The sequence below is a fragment of the Mytilus trossulus genome, chromosome 12 (genome assembly GCF_036588685.1).
Source record: "Mytilus trossulus isolate FHL-02 chromosome 12, PNRI_Mtr1.1.1.hap1, whole genome shotgun sequence".
Lineage (NCBI taxonomy): Eukaryota > Metazoa > Mollusca > Bivalvia > Mytilida > Mytilidae > Mytilus > Mytilus trossulus.
Genome location: NC_086384.1, coordinates 25,122,869 through 25,145,134, shown reverse-complemented (window position 1 = coordinate 25,145,134; position 22,266 = coordinate 25,122,869). Strand labels below are relative to the sequence as shown.

The window sequence follows — 22,266 nt, the reverse complement described above, 5'->3', positions numbered from 1 at the left end:
CGAATAGATAGAAAATATATTTCAGTTATTTCTCATAATTTATTTCTAAATCCCATTTTTAAACGGAGAAAACTATGGAAAATCGTTAATGACGTCGCGGCTACATGACTACATTATGTCTATGAGCTGAAAAACAAAACAACGTCAGCCAATCAGATAATGCATTACATCCAAAATTAAATTTCAATAGAATCAAGACTGTAAAAAAGTTTCAACACTCGCATTGAGTTTAAGAAATACACACGGGTTTACTGTCACTGATACGAATTTGCTGTCCGATACAATATGCCTGTCTCCCAACTCATTATAGAAGTGTTTTCTTTGTGTAGATCCTCAGATATCAAAAGCGAAAGGCGAAAATCATGGCAATAAAAAGAAAAACGACCGAGAAAAAATTATTAGTTTACAAAATACAACGAAGAAAACAAAAGAACAACAACAACCCCAAAACAACAGGGGGTTGTCTTAAGTGCTTCTATAGGATAAACAGATTTTGATCAACGTGTTGCTCATTGCTTTACCAACTCAGTAATAAGTATAATTCAATAAATCATCTTTCAGTATAAAAGGATGTGGTGATGGTTACGACAATAGGAATAGTAATCTGATTAGTAAATATATCGGTTATCTTTTTTGCATTAAAATTCAGAAGACACTGTTTAACAAGTCAGTCGTTAATGTGTTTATTCCTAAATACATCTCAATGCAGTCACTCTTACACATTTGATACATATTTGATACATATTTTCAATCATAACTAACAGTTTTGAAAATTACACAAACTCTGATAATCTGTAAATACGAACGGTTGTTATGACTGTCAAACCTTCCTGACCATTATCAAAACGTTCATATGTTTCTTTTAGAGAAATTATGCAGTATTCGTTTTTTGGTGCAGTATTGATTGACCATATTTGGGCTGAACTATTATATATATTTGTTAAATGGCCAGCTGAGGAACGCTTCCGTGTGCTAAAATTTCTCGCTGCATTGAAGACCTGTTGGTGACCTTCTGCTGTTGTCTGCTCAATGGTCGGATTGTTGTCTCTTTGACACATTCCCCATTTCCATTCTCCATTCATGCCATTCTCAATCTTATTCTTAAATCTTCACTGCAGGAAAAAGTCGGGTAAAGGAGCGACAATTACATAGTATTTTTGTCTATTTTATTAACTGTGATGACAAATGAAATATGCTGAGCCAATAAAAGTTTAGCAACACTTTTTTGTTTCTGGATAAAATTATATGAATATCATTGATATCATCGTTAGTTTTACCTGTAATTCAAAACAGTCGTACTTTATTCCTGGTGATTGATTTGGCGCCATTTCAGCTTTGCGTGTGTAATTGATGTTTTAACGTCTGTACTTGTACTTTGAAAACGATATTAAAAAGTCTTTTTTCACTACCGTTTATATACACACCATTTGTTAGAAAAACACATATACCTTTGACAAAATTGCGTGGAGCGTCAACCAGGCCACCCCGAAAATGGCCAGAATGAGTGTTGCTGACATCTTGGCTCAATTTAATGTGCATTAGGGAACAGTTTAGAGACTAACAAAAGATTTCGACAAATTGCAACTGCACAGGATAGGTCGATATCTCGTAGACCACAAAACTATCGTCAGGGGAGAAACGCTTCCTTCGCTTTACGTCAGCACGTGACCAGTTTTTTTGTTCTGCCACAAAAGTAGTGCATGACTAAGGGCAGCTGCTGGTGTGTCTGCTAATCCTTCATGTGTGCACTTAGGGCATGGCTGAGAAATTGATTTTAAAAACCACTATACTCATTTTCAAATTTAGACCTTCTCGCGCTGCATACGAAGAAAATCCTAATGAATGTGAGTGATAAACATTCATGTTGCTTCTGACATGTCATAATTCCATTTCGTTATTATTAAAACTATATGTTGTTATGATTTTGTAATATAATAAAATATCACATTTATGTTGCTGATTTTTTTTTTGACTCAGTATAGTTTACAATAAAAATGAAACAATAGAAAATGAAATATAATACAATATATAAGTTAGGTTTTTGTCGTACTGACATTAACCCCCTCTTACGGAATACCCGTTAACCATATTAAGAAATTATTATTAAAAAACGAATAAGTCAGAAATAAATTTCTGCAATTATATTTCCTTGGAGGCAACAAATAAATGAATGCAATAATATCCATAAATCAAAGAATGACTCTTAATGAATCTTGGATTTATATAAGTTGAAGAGTTCATGATAATCACGAGAGCACATGTACATTAAAATAAATCACTGAAACTCAGGGTTAAACATGGTTGCAACAATAATATTTCCTTATCAACGAATGATATTTTCAGCATGTTACGGGAGACAACTCAACATGGACTTTGTCAATCTGTTACTGTTAATTTCAATTATAGCATTGAATGAACCTTGAATTTACATATTAGTTGAAAAATTCATGATAATCACAAGAGCATATGTACATTAAAACAAATGTTCCTCTATAGTTATATGCATTTTTATATATATGATGGACAGATTTTAAAGTAGCTATATAATGCTTGATTGTGATTGGTCAGTCAGTTTGTGCAATGTCTACAATAGTATTCAGAAACTAATAGTATGTTCTACCGAAATTCATATTCTTGTATGAGATTCATCTGTAAAGGCCAAATTATTATGCTCTAGTGTCCCATAAGATGGTGGTGCTCCATTATCAAAAGGTTTATTCAGTTTAGAATATCGTCCGATATTGTAGTCGATGATATCGCCATTTTTCATCGATCCAATTATCGATGGTTCTTTATATAGGTTGCCTTCCTTGTCAACTGTAAATTCCTCATCCTTTTCTTCTTCTTTTATATCCTTAACAATACATTATTATTATTATTAATAGTAATAGTATTATTATTATTATTAATTTTTTTTATTATTATTATTATTATTATTATTATTATTATTATTATTAATTTTATTATTATTATTATCATTTTTTTTTTTATTATTATCATTATCAATTTTTTATTATTATTATTATTATCATGATTATCATTGTTATTATCATCATTTAAATTATTATCATTATTATCATTATTATTATTATTATTATTATTATTATTATTTTGATTATTATATTATTATAATTATTATCAGAAGATACGTTTCTGGAGATCCATAAATACAACTCCATATAACTCATATTAAGTCGTTTCCTATATCGATATATGTAGTAACTTTGTTTGCATTTAAGAACAATTTGATTTAGTTTCTACCCTTCATATCAACCCCAGTTTTCCATAGCAACAAAAAGGTTTTTTTAAAGTTAATAGTGTAGGTCTATCTGACATTTTGTTTCGAATTGTCTCCCAATAAAACATTCAAAAATAAATAAATTATATTAAGAGATATATACTGAATTGTAAATGCACTAAAATTTCGGACTTTCCGTTTTGAATTTTCATCAAAGTTCCATATTTTTTTTATTTTTCTTTCTTTTTACATGTTTACGTCTTACCTCCGGATCCTCGAAGTCTATATAACATCTCAACCATCGACGGACCGAAGCTGGCAGACAGCAGAAAATTCTGTCAAACAACGGAATCAAATACTTTGGATCAACATCAGATTTTCTTGTAAAACCTATTAATGTAAAATTGTTATATAAAGTAAACACGTCTCTGTTTATAACAGAAAAGAGCAACAGTCAATGGTATGTGACAACACAGTCATTATAGTTGATTCAAATACCAGGGCAGGTTTTGTATACTGAGTGTGTTGTAATAAATGTAATGTATATTTAATGTGTAATGGCAACTCTGTGGATAAATTGATGGGGACACTTGTAACACTTGTTGTGATGAAATGATTTGATCTTGATTTTTTTTAAATTTTAACGCCCCTCAAAATCACCGATCTTCAGCTATTACGTGGGGACCAGTTTGATTGGTAGAGAAAGCAGTAGAGCCCGGAGAGAACCAGCGATTTTCGATGGAAAAACTGACATTCCCATTCAATCAAGATTGGATAAGAGTATGGATAATGAACGTCTTTAGTAAAGAACAATTGACTGTTTATAACTGTGTTATGACATGATTGCTAAACTTAACCTCATATAAAGATAAAGGAAGAGGTAGTGTGAGTGCCAATAAGACAACTCGCAATCCATATAACAATTATATATAACCATTATAGGTCAATGTACCTATTTATTTGAATGATCTTCTTGTATAATATGTATTCCCCCAGGATCAGAAATTAACAACAGACATGGCTTCTATCGCCTCATTTTTAGACTTATATATCGACTTTGACTTACACAGTCATCTCAATACCAGAATCTATGACAAACGAGACGAGTTTAATTTTGAAATTATAAATTTCCACCACCTTAGTAGCAGTATACCAACTTCACCTGCATATGGGATACATGTATATATTTCCCAACTTTTTCGATATTCAAGAGCTTGCAACTCCTACTCAAGACTTTGTTAAACGTCATCAGTGTCCGAGTAGAAAGTTGATGAACCAGGGGTATGTCATATTTTTTTTCTAAAAAAGTTCATCGGATGGTACCAAGACCTTGTTGATAAATATGCCATATCAACTTCACAAATAATACACGATGTTCTTGATGTTAAGATTCTGCGTTCTGATGTTGTTTATCATCTTAACAACATGTTATATAGGTCTTTCATTTGTCTTTGTTCTATTATTAATATAAATTTTACTGTTGGATTGTTTTATTTGATATTCATTTAACGTGGCTCGGTACTTAAACATCCCGTCAATGTGTTTATATTATCTTTCATTTTTCGGTAATGTGTTTTGTATATGCGACTTAGTGTTCTGTTAAATTGTTCCTTTTAAAATTGTTACACGATGATGACTGCTGTACCCATATTTTCACTATTTTATTTATTATGTCTGTTTAGTTCACGCATTATTGTAAATATAACGGAATTTGATAAGACTGTCATCAAAGTGAGAGATTTAGCGCTTTAAAACCAAGTTTTATCCCCCATTTTCTACATTTGAAAATGCCTTTACCAAGTCAGGAATATGACAGTCCTTGTCCATTCGTTTTTGATGTGTTTTGTCATTTAATTTTGCCATGTAATTATAGACTTTCCGATTGGATTTTCCTCAGAGTTCAGTATTTTTGTGATTTTACGTTTTTTTGTACAATTATACTTGTGTACCTCATTATTTTCTACTCTTCATATTTGGTGCTCACCTTTCTCCATGCATTACTTTTAATTCAGTATTCTCTATACTGTAAACCCCCATCTAGACCCGCATTTATATCAACAAAACAATTTCCAAACCAGTTAAGGTGGAAGACCTAGGCTAAGGGAAATAACTCTTAAATTCACCAGTACGTTTGTGTACACAATTTTCCTATAAAGATTCTAAGCTCCTTGGGTACATGGACTGTTTCCAATCTTTTTCACACAATACATATGAGAAAATTGACTTACAAAAACGCATAACTTATTTAAAGAGTTATCTTCCTGAACCAAGGTCAATCCCTTTAAAAGAATAACGCGCTTTTCGGGGACATAACCAAACTCCTGTTCAAATACCCACCTGTTATAGCGCTAACTATCATTCCCACTACAACAACAGTGGCAGCTCCTATTGATGGGTACCATAAATATGATACTTTGTATAGATCTGATATGCCTCCTGACCTTCAAAAATAAAAACAGAATCCGTTTCTTAACACCCATTTCAATTAAGTCATTAGAGCTTGAAATAGTTTAAGACGAACGTGGATGACCAACGCTTTGCATCGATTTCAATGTTACTAAATTTTATTTTAATTTGCTAAATTTTGCTTCAGAATCTAAAGTTACTTACTCACTTAAAGCAGCAACACTTTATGAAATACAAATACAAAGAGAACGGCTGTTGGTTCTTTGGTTTACAGAAATGGACATTTCATGTACTTTGAGGACAATAAGAAGATTATAAAGATACTGTGTATATCAATGTCATATAAGTCATTTAAACGTAAGGTTAGTGTGCCATTCCTCCAAATACCCATTAAAGTAAAACCTAAAGATGAATTTCATAACGACGAAAAATATTCATCTGTTTTGATTAATAAGACCGATTTAAACATCTCCATCAATACGACTAGCCTCCCTTTAATTAGCTTTGACATCTGTAGAGTGTTTTTTTTTTTTGAATTACAAAGTATACATATGTAGCTAGGGGATGAAAAGTACCATTTAAAGTATCTGTAACTGATACCCGATGTATTGTATTTAAAAATCGTGTTCTGATGACATCAATTGTGAAGTAAATGTGACATATTTGTTATTATCTGGGTGCTTTTCACTGTTTTTATTCGTTTACGGTGTCTTATGATTGGGATTTTATCCTGTTATATTCTGTTATTATTCGTATTAGGGTTTTGATTGTCTCTTGATAATTTTCAACACTGTTTTTTAAGGGGGTTGAAAACAAAGTTAAGAAAAATCTGAATCTTCTTTTCACTTTATAGCATATCATAAACCTACGATTCATCTGGCATGACAGTAGTATACATTTCTGTGGACGTGACGTATGAGCTTGTGCTGTTGTCTATTTGGTTGTAAATGTAGCACAGTGACGTGTTGGTAGGGAGATTTATTTTTCCTCCAACGCTGTATGCACCTATACTAATCCACATTGGTAGTATAAAACCTAAAATACTCCCAATAACTGCCCCCTACAACATTATTATTAATATTATGTTGACGAATTAACATCTGCCTCGCATTGAGAAGTGGAAAAGAAAGTATTTGTTACAAAATAACCTACTTCGGTACAAGATGTGGACAATAAAGTTGGATCGGCGGTTTATAAAATATGATGTCAATTTGCTTGTGGATGATCTCTGCAATCAAAGTTTAAACGGGTTTTTTCAGCATTTTCAAGTTTTCGGAACTTGCATTTCACAATTTTGAGTGAACGTGCAAAGTTTTCCAAATCTTCAGTTTATTAGTTAAAAAAAGAGATACGTACCCAATTCTTCTTACTTTAAGTAATATCGCTGTTTTGTCATTTTCTAAGATTGGCTTAATTGTCATTTTTCATGCATAACTTACGTGTTAAAAAGTATCCCCCAATGGTCTACTTGATAAATGGTCCAAGACCTTAAGCATTTCAAGATAAAACGTTTTGTGATGCATGCATGTTACGTGTGTGCCGCCTAGTTTCACGATTTTCAAGCTCATTACTCGATTCTTTTCAAAATAGGTAATGGGGAATAGATATTTCGTATCAAAACGGCATATGATGCTATGTGTAACAATGGCCTGCGGTTTCATTAACGTATACATATATAATTACAAAAACAGCCGAACCATTAAATACTAACGATCCAGTTGGCCCATGGAAAGAAAGCTCCAAGAACAAATATTCCTAACAAAGGACCAGATGCAGCTCCGGTAAAACTCAGTGAGGCCTGTAATCAAATTAAGAAGAAAGGCAAAACTATATGATTATTCTTTTATTTAAATAATATATTTGATACTTTAGAAAGTAAAATCACAAAAATACTAAACTCCGAGGAAAATTTAAGATGGCAAGTCCTTAATCAAATAGCAAACTCAAAACGCCAAAAGCTTCATAATTAATATAGCATTTGTGTTGACTGACTTGAACAATAACCAGTTATCTTAGTTGTGATAATAAGTAATCTATATGTCGTTATAATTAGTTAGTGAAGTCGTACAAAAAAACTACCCCTTAACACTAACCAGCTTTTATTTTTTAGGTTACGTGCTAACTCCTGTATAAGTTATTACTAAAACAATGAACGGAAAATTAGACGGACAACCAAATATAACACAATATGGGTTTTTTAGACAAAAAGAAAAAAACTAAAACCAAGCTCACACCCTTCCATTTTTGGAAAGTATCAAATCCAGATAATATTCCCCCCTTTTGGTTTAGTTAAGAACTAACGATCTGTTTATTATAAAAATTTAAACTGAATTATGTGTGGTGGAACGGGTGGATAAAAAAAACCTGTAGAACGGTAGGACAGACAGACACGACTAAAACCATATGCCCATTGCTTATCCAGATGTACAAATTGTTCATTAATAATTTATAAATATACAAAATACAATTTATAAATTACAATATAAAATACCTGTAACACTGTTCCTCCAAGGTTCATTGCCATGAAGGCCATACCTATACCACAACCTCCGTAAAACACAACTGTCAAATTGTTAAACGATAATATCAATTAATACTGTATAGAATAGATTTGAATACAGTTTTTAACTTTTATCACTGATGAGTAGGGGAAACTAAACCTTTTCGTGAGTTCCAAGTATATTTATATGTAGACTTCACATATCATTCTACCTTTAAATAAGAATTCTGCTTTTTCACATTACTAACTACATAAATATTTGCTAAAAACATTTGAATGTAGAATTTTTTTTTAAGATTTTTGGTTTTAAACTCAAATAATTTATGACAAAAATATATAACATGTATAAGCCTAATCTTCTATGATTCAAAAAAGCGATCAATTATATATGTACATATATGATTTTTAATGTAAGTACCAAACACCTACAAGAATAAAAATAATTGAAGATCGCCAAAATCCTTTATAGTGATTTTCAAACAAATTCATTGATCAGGGGAGAAAAATATTTAAATATCTATAAAAAGATGTGGTATGTGTACTATGAAACACAATATATTACAGTAAACCACAATAGGCCAAAGCAGGTTTATTATACAAACCTAATATTCTTGTCACCCAAATTTTCTTATCTTCTGAAATATTTCCCCAGAATGGTTTAAAAATATCTTCCCACGTCACTGCAGCTAAACTATTTAAACATGAGGACATCGTACTAAAATATAAGAGAATAAAAAAAAATAATGAATTGTAGTTTTGATGACCAATGAAAAGGTACGGTTTGAATTTTGAATCAAAGAAAAAATGTACGTTTAAATTACTCTTTCAAAGTTTAATAAGTGGTATGGGTTCTGCTCATAGTTGGAGGCCGTACGGTGGCCTATATGTGGTTACATCTCTACATTATTTGTCTCTGATGAAGTTGTTTCATTGGCAATCATAATACATCGTACCATTTTTAAACGGATACGGATAAAACGTGTAACTATCACTGTAAAAAGATCAAATATAATATTATGTTAGTAAAATTAGTGTTAATTTGTGTAAAGGGCAAGGAACAGTAAATGGGCTATGTCACAGATTTTGTAAAATTTTTACATATAACCTTGGCTCGTTGAAATACAACTGAAAATCGAAAAAATTATGCATTCATCTAAATAAATATCTGAAATATTACAGATTAATTTCTTTTGCTATGGGTGAATGTTCATATAGACAGCAGATAGCATCAATGAACACACTTAAATCTTATATTCGTCTTAAAATCATCAAATCTCTAATTTGAACTCCATAGAGTTTTCTAAAAAACTATATGTTGTTGACACATAAGTTTCTGCTTTAATGTTTTAAAATAATCATATGACAACCGACTTCGTTTTTTGAAAAATAAAATTGAGAATGGAAATGGGGAAGTTGTCAAAGAGACAACAGCTAGACCATGGAGAAGACAACAGCCGAAGTCCACCAACGAGTCTTCAATGCAGCGAGAAACTCCTGCACCCTGAGGCGTCGTTCAGCTGGCCCCTAAAGAAATATATATACTAATTCAGTGATAATAAACGTCATATAAAACTTCGAATTATACACAAGAATCTAAAATTCTTATTACGTCTAAGGCATGGTCGTCTTTTTTTAATGACGTCACAGTATAGATTTTCAGAGGAAAGCAAGAACATTTGTCGTTATAATGAAATGTTAACCAATGAAGAACAAAGATCAAACGAACCACACGTTGATTAAATAAAAGTAATCAACAGGTCAGGAAAGGGATAAATCGAGTAAGTATTGGATAAATTCCTTACCTAAGTGCTCCGCTGAACAAACATGAGACAAATAACCCAGGTAAACCAGGGTAAGCCAATGTTTTCATGACAAATAGTGGAATTATCTGAAATAATAACAATTTATACATTCTATACTGGTATCTGGCTTCACAAAAACAATTTCAGTGTGTAATTTTTAGTATTTACACAAACACTTTATGCAAATCATCGATTATAATTATACATGAAATATATTTTATTGAACATTCATTATGTAACATGCTTGTACAAATTTTTGCTTACCTGATTTTCGTTGCTTACTTGTCCATTGGCCAATGGATCACAGCCAATCACTCCATTATAATATGCAAACACAACAATTCCTGCCAAACAGGTTACAACTAATAGTATTACAACACCAAGAACGTTTAACAACACAGCGCTAAAAATAGAAAAACAAGGAGAATTTTAAAAAACACAAATATTTTAAGAATTTTCGAGTGTCATGAGTAAAGTGGTTACTACTACCCTTCCATAGTATCTGATATTTACTTGGTGATTATGGGGTTCCTGTTGATTTTCTCTTTCCATTTTGTCCTATTATGCTGTTTGAATTTTTTTCGACTTCAACATTTTTGGTTGTCCCAGGAAGTTTTAATCATACACAATCATATTAAGGATACAACAGTCTACTTATAATGTTCTACACATTCCCATTGGATTTCAAATCTTACATTGTTGAAAAATGTCGTTCAGGAAATAATTTGGTCTTTCACGTTTTTAGTAGTCAACACTTCGGTGTTGACATGAATATTATTAATGTGGTCATTTTAATAAATTTCCGGTTTACAAAACTGAATTTTTCGAAAAACTAAGGATTTTCTTATCCCAGGCACAGATTACCTTAACTGTATTTGGCACAACCTTTTTGTAATTTTGGTTCCTCCATGCTCTTCAACTTTGTACTTGTTTGGCTTTATAAATATTTTGATATGAGCGTCACTGATGAGTCAATGTAGACAAAACGCGCGTCTGGCGTACTAAGTTATAATCCTGGTACCTTTAATAACTATTAGAAGACTTTGTCAATGCATTTTTGTTAAATTTCTATTTTGTAGGGTTCTTATATCAACTCAATTTTCGAAAAGGTGATGACGTTCTAAATAATGTTAATAGTGTTCTTTTTATGTGTCTTTGTATATTGTTAACCTCTACTGTTTAGTTCATTTTAGTAGTATACTTTTGGGATGGCTAAGTATTTATACACCCCACCACTGTTACTGTGCTATGGTTTTTGTTCTGTATTCCTGTCTTTCTTTTTTGCTTATGTTCTTTGTCTATACAGTGTCTACTGGTAGTTTGTCTTATTTGTTGAAGTAGTTGATTGTTTTATAGATTAAGATTGTAACACAATGTTGACTGCTGATTCCAAATTTTTCCATTTTTCCCTACTATTTGCAAATATATTGTTATCAATATAATGAAATTCTAAGCGACTGTCATGTAATTGAGAGGTTATTAAACCAGGTTTTTACACTATTTACTACATAGTTAAATTCCTGTATTAAGTCAGGAATGGAATTTGACTGATGGCTTCTTATATAATATGCTTTCACTCATACCACATGTTCGTATATATATATATTGGGCTTTTAATTTTGCCATTTGATTATGGACTTTCCGATTGGAAATTTTTATGGAGTAATTTTGATATTTTACTTAAGTTTAACATACCCAAGTATAGACAGTGAGCAGTGTATCTTACCACTTACTTTGTTGCACACCAATTAATACATTTCATAAAACATACAGCTTAGCTTTTGCCAGTATAGACAGTGAGAAGTGTATCCAACCACTAACTTTCTTTCACACCAAACAAAATATATTATAAAACATACAGCTTAGCTTTTGCCAATGTTGGTACTGAACAGTATCTCTGTACGCTGGCTTGATTCACACCATATGTCGCTGTCCATCCTACCATACCACCAACAATTAATGACCAGAAGGAATGGCGCTGAGTGGGATCAGGATTAAAGCTGTCAAATAATAATAAAAGTATATATTCTAAATAATAAAACACAAGGTTAAAAAGATCAAAGTTAATTACCGGTATAAATGCATGAAATAAGTTCTTTTTGAGACAAAAGAGAACTTCAGGTTTATGTTGATTAAAGAAATTAATCTTACAAGCCTGTAGAGATTACATCTAAAATATTATAAATTGCTGTAACTAAATTTAAGAAACTATTTAAAATTAAGGAATGTATCTCTCTCGTGCAAAGGTATGATTTCTTGCCAGGTTTTGACTATACTTTTGGTACTTTTTGGTTTATAGCTCTTTTTATGAATTTATGAATTTTATTGAATTCTTTGGCATCGAGCATCACTGCAGAGGCTTTGGCTGTCGAAATTTGAATCTTGTTTAGAAAATTTGGTTCTGTTTATGTTATAAACATTAGTGAAGACACATTAATTATTTAATGATGCAATACATTGCGACTGTTAAATGTTATCAACAGTGAGTCAAATCAGTGTGGTCCTGTGTATCTAGATACTAACTGCATCATGCCAAGATTTTTCCAGTTCTAAATCAAAATCAAACATTTGCATTTCATAAATCGACAACTCTTTCCTTACTCAAAGAAATCGATCCGTCCCCACTTGTCGTTGATTTCCCACACGTCACCCATGCTTCCGACTTCTACCACTCCCTATAGGTACATAATAATTCATGTTTGATACATTTTTTTCATACGAAACTTTTTCATCTTTACAAAACTTTCTGATACAAAACAGACCTTTTTTTACCTGAATGTATAAACTTTTGAAAGATCCTTTTTCTTTGTAACCTTAACTTTAAGAAAAAGTAATATAAAAAGATACAATTCGTTAACCCAAATTGTATCTAACCTTAACTTTAAGAAAAAGTAATATAAAAAGATACAATTCGTTAACCCAAATTGTATCTAAGTTTACGTGCTTTGTAAACAAATTCGTGGTATAAATTGGGATGTGCTTTCGGATTTGTTACAAGTCTCATGGACTTAATATCTCGTGTATTTGTTGTTCTGAATATTGAGTTGATGACATCTCTTCTTTAGATCAATGGAAATTGCCATTGTTTTTTAGATTTGTTTTGTCAATGTCTGTTTACGGATTCATGTAATTCCAGACAAGAATGTACCAAAACAAAAAAGGATGAAATCTTCTAAGTTTTCTTAACCTTGCACTACAAAACAATGCTTAGCATAGAACCAAATGAAGCGTACTTGACATATAAAGCTAGTTATTAAATTAAATTCTCAGCTATTGCCATTTAAAAGTAGATGATTCTCTAATGTAGTTTTACAGAGCAAATATATTTTCTAGCATATAAGTTAAGTGTAGCATATGTAACATTGTAATGGTAAATATTTTTTTCAGGTAATAATATATAATTATCAAAGGTACCAGGATTATAAACAAGTTTTTGAAGTAGTGAAGACGTGTGGTATTTTTTTTTACAAAAACGCAACCTAAGACCTTTTAATGCATTGGAACTACTTGCATGGCCACGGCATCCAAAATTAGTCATCCCTACCTGAATTACAATGGCTAGTAATCCGGCAATCATAACTAATGACTGGAATACATCTGTCCATACAACAGCTTTCATTCCACCCTATAAATGTGTACAAATAATTATGATGGAGTACAAAATGTAAGCAATATAAGTTGAACAGTACTCTTAATAGAATATTAAAAATTCAAAGGATTTTTTTTTTAATTTTAGATCAGTAAAGATAATTGTATCTGCATATTTAAAAAAAAAAAAAAAAAGCATATCCTTCTTTGTTCTCCTGTCGCTAAACAATTAGAGTTTTTCATCGAACTTATTTGAATCTGATGTTCAGTAGTTGTCGTTTGTTGGTGCGGTTCATAAGTGGTTCTCGTTTTTTTATTAAATAGATTAGACCGTGTTGCATTGGTTTTCCCGTTTTAATGGGTTTACATTAGTCATTTTGGGGGCTATTTATAGCTTGCTGTTCGGTATGAGCTACGGCACTGTTTTGAAGACCGTACTTTTACATAAAAAGGTTTATTTTAACAATTTGTGACTTGAAGAAGACAGGTGTTTCATTTAATTGGGCACTCATACCACATCTTCTCATATCTACATTATTTTAACAAAAAAGCTAAAATATATAGCAAACTCACCAGAAACGTATACAATGTAGATACAAGACCAACAGTAACAATGGTTGCCCAAGTTGGAAATCCTGTAACTGTTAATCAAATAAAATATATCATTATGTTTGGAATATGAGTTGTGTCTTATTTATCAAATAAAATCCCGGGAACCTTCAACAAAATGAGTAACAAAACAGTGACGAGCTAACCTGAAAAACAAAAAGTTCACTGATATATTTTTTAAGGAAGATTTGGTTTCCATACCGTTATTTATTTTGTACACAACTTTATTTGGGGGCCAGCTGAGGAACACTTCCGGTGGGATTGTCTCGCTGCACTTAATACATTTTGGTGGTCATCGGTTGTTGTCTGCTCTTTGGTCAGGTTGTTTTCTCTTTGACATATTCCCATTTCCATTCTCATTTTCATATGTGTTTAATACGAAAGGTTGGACATTCTTGTTAAACTATAAGCATTCAATCATGCTATTTTATGATATCTTTTGGAGGAGTTTAATGATGTTAACACTGCCGAGTCACTCACAAATAAATAAGTAATATGAAAGACCGGGTTTACAATTATTAAATCCATAAAAAAAACATATCGTTACAATGTATTTCTTTTATATATGAGTACAACAAGATGCAGAAAATTTCTGTCTAGATAAAAATTGTCACAACTTGAATAACTCATATACAAGTTTGATGTTATTGGTTTTAGAAATTATTGCCGGCATATTATTCCGATTGTTGAATCCATGGAAAAATAAAAACGGTGCGGGTAAAAGAGGAGAGGCTAATTAACATTATTTATATTTACAAGATTCAATGAAAATATAACGATTTCCTGTATTCTACATGTACATGTATGTCATCTTCGGCACAACACATGTATAAAGAGTATAAGGTTTTCAATTGATAATAATTTTCAGGTAGTGTTTTATAGAAAACAAGATAAAGAGAAAACGAATTCAAATCAATAAAAATTCATAATATAAATGTATATTAAAGACACTAAAAGTAGTAAGATTTTTTATGACGGGATATTTAATTCCTTTTAATCTGACTTGTAAATTTGTTTTAAATAAATCTTATAATTTTTACAGCTCACGATTTCAATTTTGAGTTGACTCACCAGCTTCTAGCGCTGTAGATGGAGCAAATGAGGCTATTCCCATATAGATTACCTACAAAATTAAATCATAAGGTACATGTATCATGTACAAAATCAATATAATGTTATCGCATATTTAGTGCACTTACATATAAGTACTACTCAACGGTGCCATTCTCATTCAACTCGGCCGATTCCGTACCCTCATCTAGTTGCGGATTCTACCGAGGATTGCCGAATACAACGGTGTCATAGCTGTAAAATGGTTAGTACTTGAATCAATCGGCAATCACCGGGTTAATCGATACTCTGGTACGAAACCGACCGAGTTGTGTCAAATAGTACTTAGATGTTTCTCCAGTGTTTAATTTGTAGATTCTTGTCCAGATTTTGTTTGAGATCACTTTGGCGTCATACGGCCAATCAGTGTGTTGTTGGACGTTATAGCAGAGCGAAAACGGAATCTTTTACTTCATAGACCTCAGTGATATACAAGACAGTTTATTTTAAATTCACTCGTCTAAAATATTATTTAAATCTTTAACATAAGAATAAATAGGTGATAAAAATAGCAGAAACTAATATATAAACCAGTAGAAAATGAGATAAGGGTTAAATCAAAGAATAACTAATCGAAGAATTCAAAGATAGAAAAAGTGTTCAACGAGTCATCTTAATTCCCAATATCAAGAAGTTACTAACTTGTGCTATAAACACAAAACAAAATACAAAAGCGTTCATTTTATCATTAAATTCACTAGAAAACTGCGGGGAAACACCCAGTTTCATTTATTATACTTAAAACAAGACAAATCAAGAAACTAATGTTTTACTGCACTTTGTTTGGTGTTTTACTAAGTACAATAAAAATCGCATAAATTATTTTTACAACGTGTTTGACAGATGAATGCACTTCATATTTAATACATTGCACGACAAAAATAAAGTTTAACGTGCAAAATCAGTTAAGTCAACAAAAAGTATCATAAATAAAATTAAGACAGTCAAGAATAAGTTATAATAGTGGAGCGGCGGAGAGGACAATTTTAGAAATTTAAATTACCTAAATACCTCATGGGATTTTAATAGCTCATTGGAAAGCTGAAATCCTGTACTTTTTGAAAATATGTGTCGTCAATATCAAATCTGGTACAATAATATCGAAAGTCAAGGTCAAAGGTCATCACTTAAAAAAATCCTACATTCATCTAGAGACACAATACCATTGATATTTTTCAAAATTAATAATCCATTCAATAACTTATAAGAGTAGTATTATAGAGTAGAAAAACGTTAGTTCATACAAAATCTTTTTCATATTTGCACATGACGTCAGAACAACGTTTTATTTAACTTTTTTGAAGGTAGTCCATGGTACATACAAATTTTAATGTCTAATGGAAAATAGGAACATAATAATATAAACATTGATAATTGACATCGACAAATAGCATTTCTTGAATACTTTAATAGTTAAAAAGTTTTCAAAGAGTATCTGAAATGCATAGTTAATAAATCAAATCAAATATGCAGCCATGAAAAAATTCGTTTCAGTTTTCAAGGATTCGACGTGATACTGACTTTTCTGAAAATGAATTCAAACTATCTCAATACACGATACCTTTTTATATAATATAGTTATTGGAGTTTGATATGTTACTCAATTAGTGCAAGCGTGTTGTAGAACAAATTCCTAAAATTGAGACATGACCGTTATGGTATCTATGATGAGTTTATTTTCATACCAAATGAAACGTCGAAAACATGGAGCAAAAAATAAAAGTTACCAAATATTACAAGAACTATTTTCATGATATTTCATTACAACTACCTACATTTTGACAAAAACATAAATCAGTGCAAGGAAGACAGGGGCGTAGCTAGGATCTTGGTCAACTGTAGGCACCAATCGGCAGGGGGTCTGGGGCCGCTTAAGGCCCCCAGTAGGTCCAGATCGTAGGGGGTTCAGGGGGGCGAAGCCCCCCGACGGAAAACGGTTTTCAGCGTTTTAGCTGCAAAATTTTATGTACAAAATATTAAATGTACTGGTTATTTAATCAATAAAATTAAAATATACATGATTCAAGACCCTGCTCCTTGCAAACACGTGCTGCCTAGTATGTTTTTCCCCTTACATGAACTAATTATATCTTGTAGAAAGTCCGATACCATTTGTCCCTCAAAGAAAACTGGCTCTAACTTGTCATGTTGCGCAGTTTTCCAACAAAGGCACATGGGGAGCCATTACTTCGGTTGGCTAGATTTGCCGACAACCAAACTTTGCTTTGCCACATTGTACGTAGTACTTGATGCTTAAATACGAAGTCACATGCCGAAAGCTTTTCATTTGAATTGTTTTACACTGTCTTATCGGGGCCTTTTATAGCTAACAGCGGTATGGCCATTTAGGTTTTGCTCATTGTTGAAGGCCATAAGGTGACCTAATGCTTCAAGATTACCGAAACGGTTTGGTTTTGTCTTAAAGAGGTTAAATACCGAATTTTAACCGATTCCAAAAAAAACTTGATGTGAAGTCACACCCACCCAGAGCATGAACGACCGGCATAATAAGACTTTAAATGTTATTACAATTTGACACCAGGCACTCTGCGAGAGTAGCACATTTTCTCCGAATGTCATGCGAAATATTCATTGATACTGAAGAAAATGTTTCAAAAGACTTTTTCAAGAGACAAGTAACAAAACTTATCAAACAGGTTGACAACATTTCTTCTGATATTTCCAATGATATGCATTTGTACTTGGTTATTTGCATGATAATAATCCCTAGATATATAAACATTTTCCATTTTTTGTGATAAAATTGAGGCTGCTTCATAAAGTACTTGCATACCGATTTGTTCGTTGGTTTTGGTGGAGCTACATGTACTTAAGTCGGCTTTTATCTCAACCATTTTAAATCATGCTTTGATGTTATTCGCTGTCTTAACAACTTCTCCAATGGAAATATCGCTAGCAAATACAATGCTAGATTTATATTGTCCTTGTTGAGCAAAAAAGGCAATGGCATCCCTGTAGTACCTCTCAAGTTTAGCCTTATGTTCAGAGGAATTACAGTATGTCTTACTTATTTTATCAGGTAAAAATGACTGAAACCTTGTCAAAAGTGATGATAAAACAAGAGACTTTTTGTCAAGAATAAGGTCTCTGTCTATAATTTAAACTATGCTAAATGCCATATCGTACGCAGATTGATCAGTGGATTTTGGTCTATATGCCAAGTTTGTGGTCAGACATGCTGCGTGATACACTGCATTATTGAGCAAATTATTTTGCTATATTCGATTAATCATTTAACCGTTGCATGCTCTAAAAGCAGCATCTATAAGATTGACTAACCTTTCAGCAGATGATATTGTATGTAATGTTTTCACCCTTTTATGAGATTTTTTTTGCAAATAATACACTTTATAATGTATTGTGATCATTTTTTTCAGGCACCAAATAATTCATTATAGATAAATCGGAACCTATATCTGGTGATTCCTTTTCAGCTGATACTGATTTTAATTCTGCTTACTTGTGTAGCTTTTATAACATAACCTATGCTACCTAAATATGGGTAATTTACTTGCTGTTTCATTGCAGAATTCGTTCAAATAACTGAACAAATCATCACGTCTCTTTGCTGCAGCAGTAATCAGACTTTTTCTTCCAGATTCTGTTGGTGTTATTAATATTTCATCAACAACAGAATCGCAGATAATGCATTTGTCAACACAAACTTCCACTTTCCTTTTTTTTTGGGGCATCTAGCGGGACCAGTTTTAACGATATTGTCAAATTGTCCATGTGATTGAATAAAAAACAAATCAACACACCTGAAAACCAAACGAACCCTAAAATCAAATTTACTTTCCCAGTTCAATTCAATTTCCTATTTAGAAATGCCCTTACATTGTATGAAGTTCACGAATAACGATATTTACCAATTTCATTCAAAAATTATTTTTTAGAACGGGTTTGTTGTGAAATTTGACTACCGAAACGGCAGTGGGGTATTCGATGCAAGTTGGGTAACGTCAGTAAAGGCTATTTTTAACGTCATTTGTACCACATTTGATATTGACGACAAATATTTTTCTAAAGCTGAATAATCGATAAACATTTTTTAGACCTTAAAATTCCATGAGGTATTTAGGTAATTTAAAATCGTTAACTAAGCGACTTTTTCAACATTCGCCGCTCCACTTTAATATTTCACATTATATACATTTCACCATGAAACATAAAACATTAAACATAAAAAAATATATTTTAGTGCCATCGCGTTTTTCTTCGTTATTACGGTTTCAACAAAAAAAATCTCGTTAATTTTTAATTTAGTACGCCAGACGCGCGTTTCGTCTACATAAGACTCATCAGTGACGCTCATTTCAAAATATGTATAAAGCCAAACAAGTACAAAGTTGAAGAGCATTGAGGATCCAAAATTCCAAAAAGTTGTGCCAAATACGGCTAAGATGATCTATGCCTGGTGGGATAAGAAAATCCTTAGTTTTTCGTAAAATTCAAAGTTTTGTAAAAAGGAACTTTATAAAAATGACCACATTATTGATGTTCATGTCAACACCGAAATGTTGACTACTGGGCTGGTGATACTCTCGGGGACGAAACGTCCACCAGCAGCGGCATCGACCCAGTGGTGTAAATAGTTATCAAAGGTACCAGGATTATAATTTAGTACGCGTGTCGTCTACATAACACTCATCAGTGACGCTCATATCAAAATATTTATAAAGCCAAACAAGTACAAAGTTGAAGAGCATTGAGGATCCAAAATTCCGAAATTGTATTATAATTAGGAAGATGCCACAGAACATTGGCTAAGACCGAACAACAAGAAATAAAGGGCCACCATGACAAGTGTGAAACAATTTAAACAGGAAAACCAAAGGAATAATCTTTATAAAAAAACGAGAAACGAGAAATAAATGAACCACATTAACAAACGACAACCACCAAACAAAAGGATCTGACTTAGTGAATAAAATTCAGCGACTTCAACTAGTAAGATGACACTGAACCCTCCCCTTATCTGGGATAGTGGCTCTAAACATGATTAATATTGTCATTTTGCTCAGTTTCTTTTGTTACCTATTCTGACATCGGACTCAGACTTCTTTTAAACTCAGTTTTTACTGAGTGTATTGATATGCGTTTCTTTATTCTACATTGGCTAGAGGTATAGGGGGTGATTGAGATCTCACAAAACATGTTTAACCACTCCGTCTTTTTGTGCCTGTCTCAAGTCCGGAGCCTCCGGCCATGGCTCGTTCTGTATTTTATTAAACATAGTTCATTTTATATGTTTTAGAGTTAATTTGACGTCAATTTTCACAGAACTAGTACACACTTTTATTAAGGCAGCTGATGATTACCTCCGAGTGCAGGATTGTCTTACTGCGTTGAAGAACATTTGGTGGCCTTCAGCTGTTGTCTGCTATTTGTTTGGGTTGTTGTCTCTTTGCGACAATCACCATTTCCATTCTCAATTTTATTAGATTCCTTCCTTTTCATTCATTCATACTTATTATAGCTAGCGGTAAATCCAGTTACATTATGGCCGGCAATGATTTTTCTTTTAAAACAAATATGGTCCCTTTTTTAACTGTCGGGTTACCTTTTCGTTCGACCCCTCCGTTCCCGTTAAAAAAATCGTGGATCCGCCACTTATATAATATAAAAGTTACTGCAAGCATTAAAATGGATATGTTATATTTCTGTAATCCCCTTGTTTGGACTGACAGGTCTATTTTTAGTGATATGTATATATACACAGATATTCTCTAATTTGTTTTTATCTAGAACACCATACCTGTTGCAAGATCATCATAATGGTCCCTGTCAACTTAGCCGCTTTCGAATCGAAACGTTTTTCTAGGTACTGAAATAAACATGAAAAAAAAAACTTTCAATACGTTTTTTCCCCAAATGAACCATCTTTTTTTTAATGAAAATTAATTGAAAATAAAACTAATTTCAATCTATATCTGATCCTAATATATTACCATTTGAGAAAAGTGCTAACTCTTAATTACTGTCCCTTTACATTCAATTAGAAAATAGTTTAATCAAATAACCCCTAGAAGAGAAGAATTTGTAACCCTTCAGACGCACTTGGTATTCCCCGCGTTGTTTTGTTTTTCGATGCATTCATGTTGCTATGCAACGATCTCGACATTTCTTAGCGTGGTTCCTCTTTTCGAGATTGAATTGCATTTTTTGAAATTGTGATTTGCAATTGAAGCCTGGTTATGCTATATCTTTTTTTTTATATTCGGCGTGGCCTACGTATAAATTAATATTTGAATAAGATATGAACACAAATGTAAAAAAAAAATAAACTAACCTCAAATGAACTTGTGAGGTTTAGAGGATAGAGCAGAGGAACGAACAGTTGAGAGGCCAGGATGACAGCAAGAATCATTCCAAACAGGTAAACAAAATACTGGGTTCCTTGTGTATACATTTCTGCTGGTGTTCCAAGGATAAGAATAGCCGACATGAAAGAAACCAGTATAGATATAGCGACTGGTATCAACAGCATCTGTCTGCCTCCCATCAAGAATTCTTTTGTTGAGTTTTGTTTAGCTCCTCGTATAGCATAGTATATCCCAATGGCTGCTGAGACTGACAACATTGCAGCAAACAGCAGCCAGTCCCATTCGTTAAATTCATCTCTTGAACGAGCCATCGTGCTTTTTATACTTCACAATTGTTAATATATTGTTCCGTTTTATAGCATTCAAGATTATGTTGGTCACAATCTTAATTCAGACATTTACAGCACTACAATCATAGCTCTGCAGTAGTTCGGTCAATTCTTGATGTATTCCTAAGTTGCAATTTTTTCACTCACAATTTTAGTTCCGACATACAATTCACACCAGTCACAATATAAACACCGACATACAATTCACACCAGTAACAATCTAAACACCGACATACAATGCACACCAGTAACAATCGCAATACTGACATACAATTCACACAGTCTACAGAACTTCAATCTGTTCTCAGTAACAGGCTACTGATTGTAAATTTAAATT

The 22,266-nt window shown here is 32.3% G+C and overlaps 1 protein-coding gene across 1 annotated transcript; it reads right to left on the bottom strand.

Annotated features, from left to right (window-relative positions):
• Window positions 1-1,326: 1,326 nt before the first annotated feature.
• Window positions 1,327-22,266, bottom strand: LOC134693474 (sodium-coupled monocarboxylate transporter 1-like). Its single transcript, XM_063554308.1, has 16 exons — window positions 21,567-22,266; window positions 21,033-21,101; window positions 15,215-15,266; window positions 14,108-14,175; window positions 13,491-13,571; window positions 12,548-12,621; window positions 11,806-11,946; window positions 10,211-10,349; window positions 9,947-10,032; window positions 8,747-8,859; window positions 8,136-8,206; window positions 7,356-7,442; window positions 6,514-6,704; window positions 5,576-5,679; window positions 3,504-3,628; window positions 1,327-2,854 (listed from the first exon to the last, which is right to left on the bottom strand). The coding sequence occupies exons 1-16, from the start codon at window positions 21,909-21,911 to the stop codon at window positions 2,627-2,629; spliced, it is 1,974 nt and encodes a 657-aa protein (XP_063410378.1). The 5' UTR covers window positions 21,912-22,266; the 3' UTR covers window positions 1,327-2,626.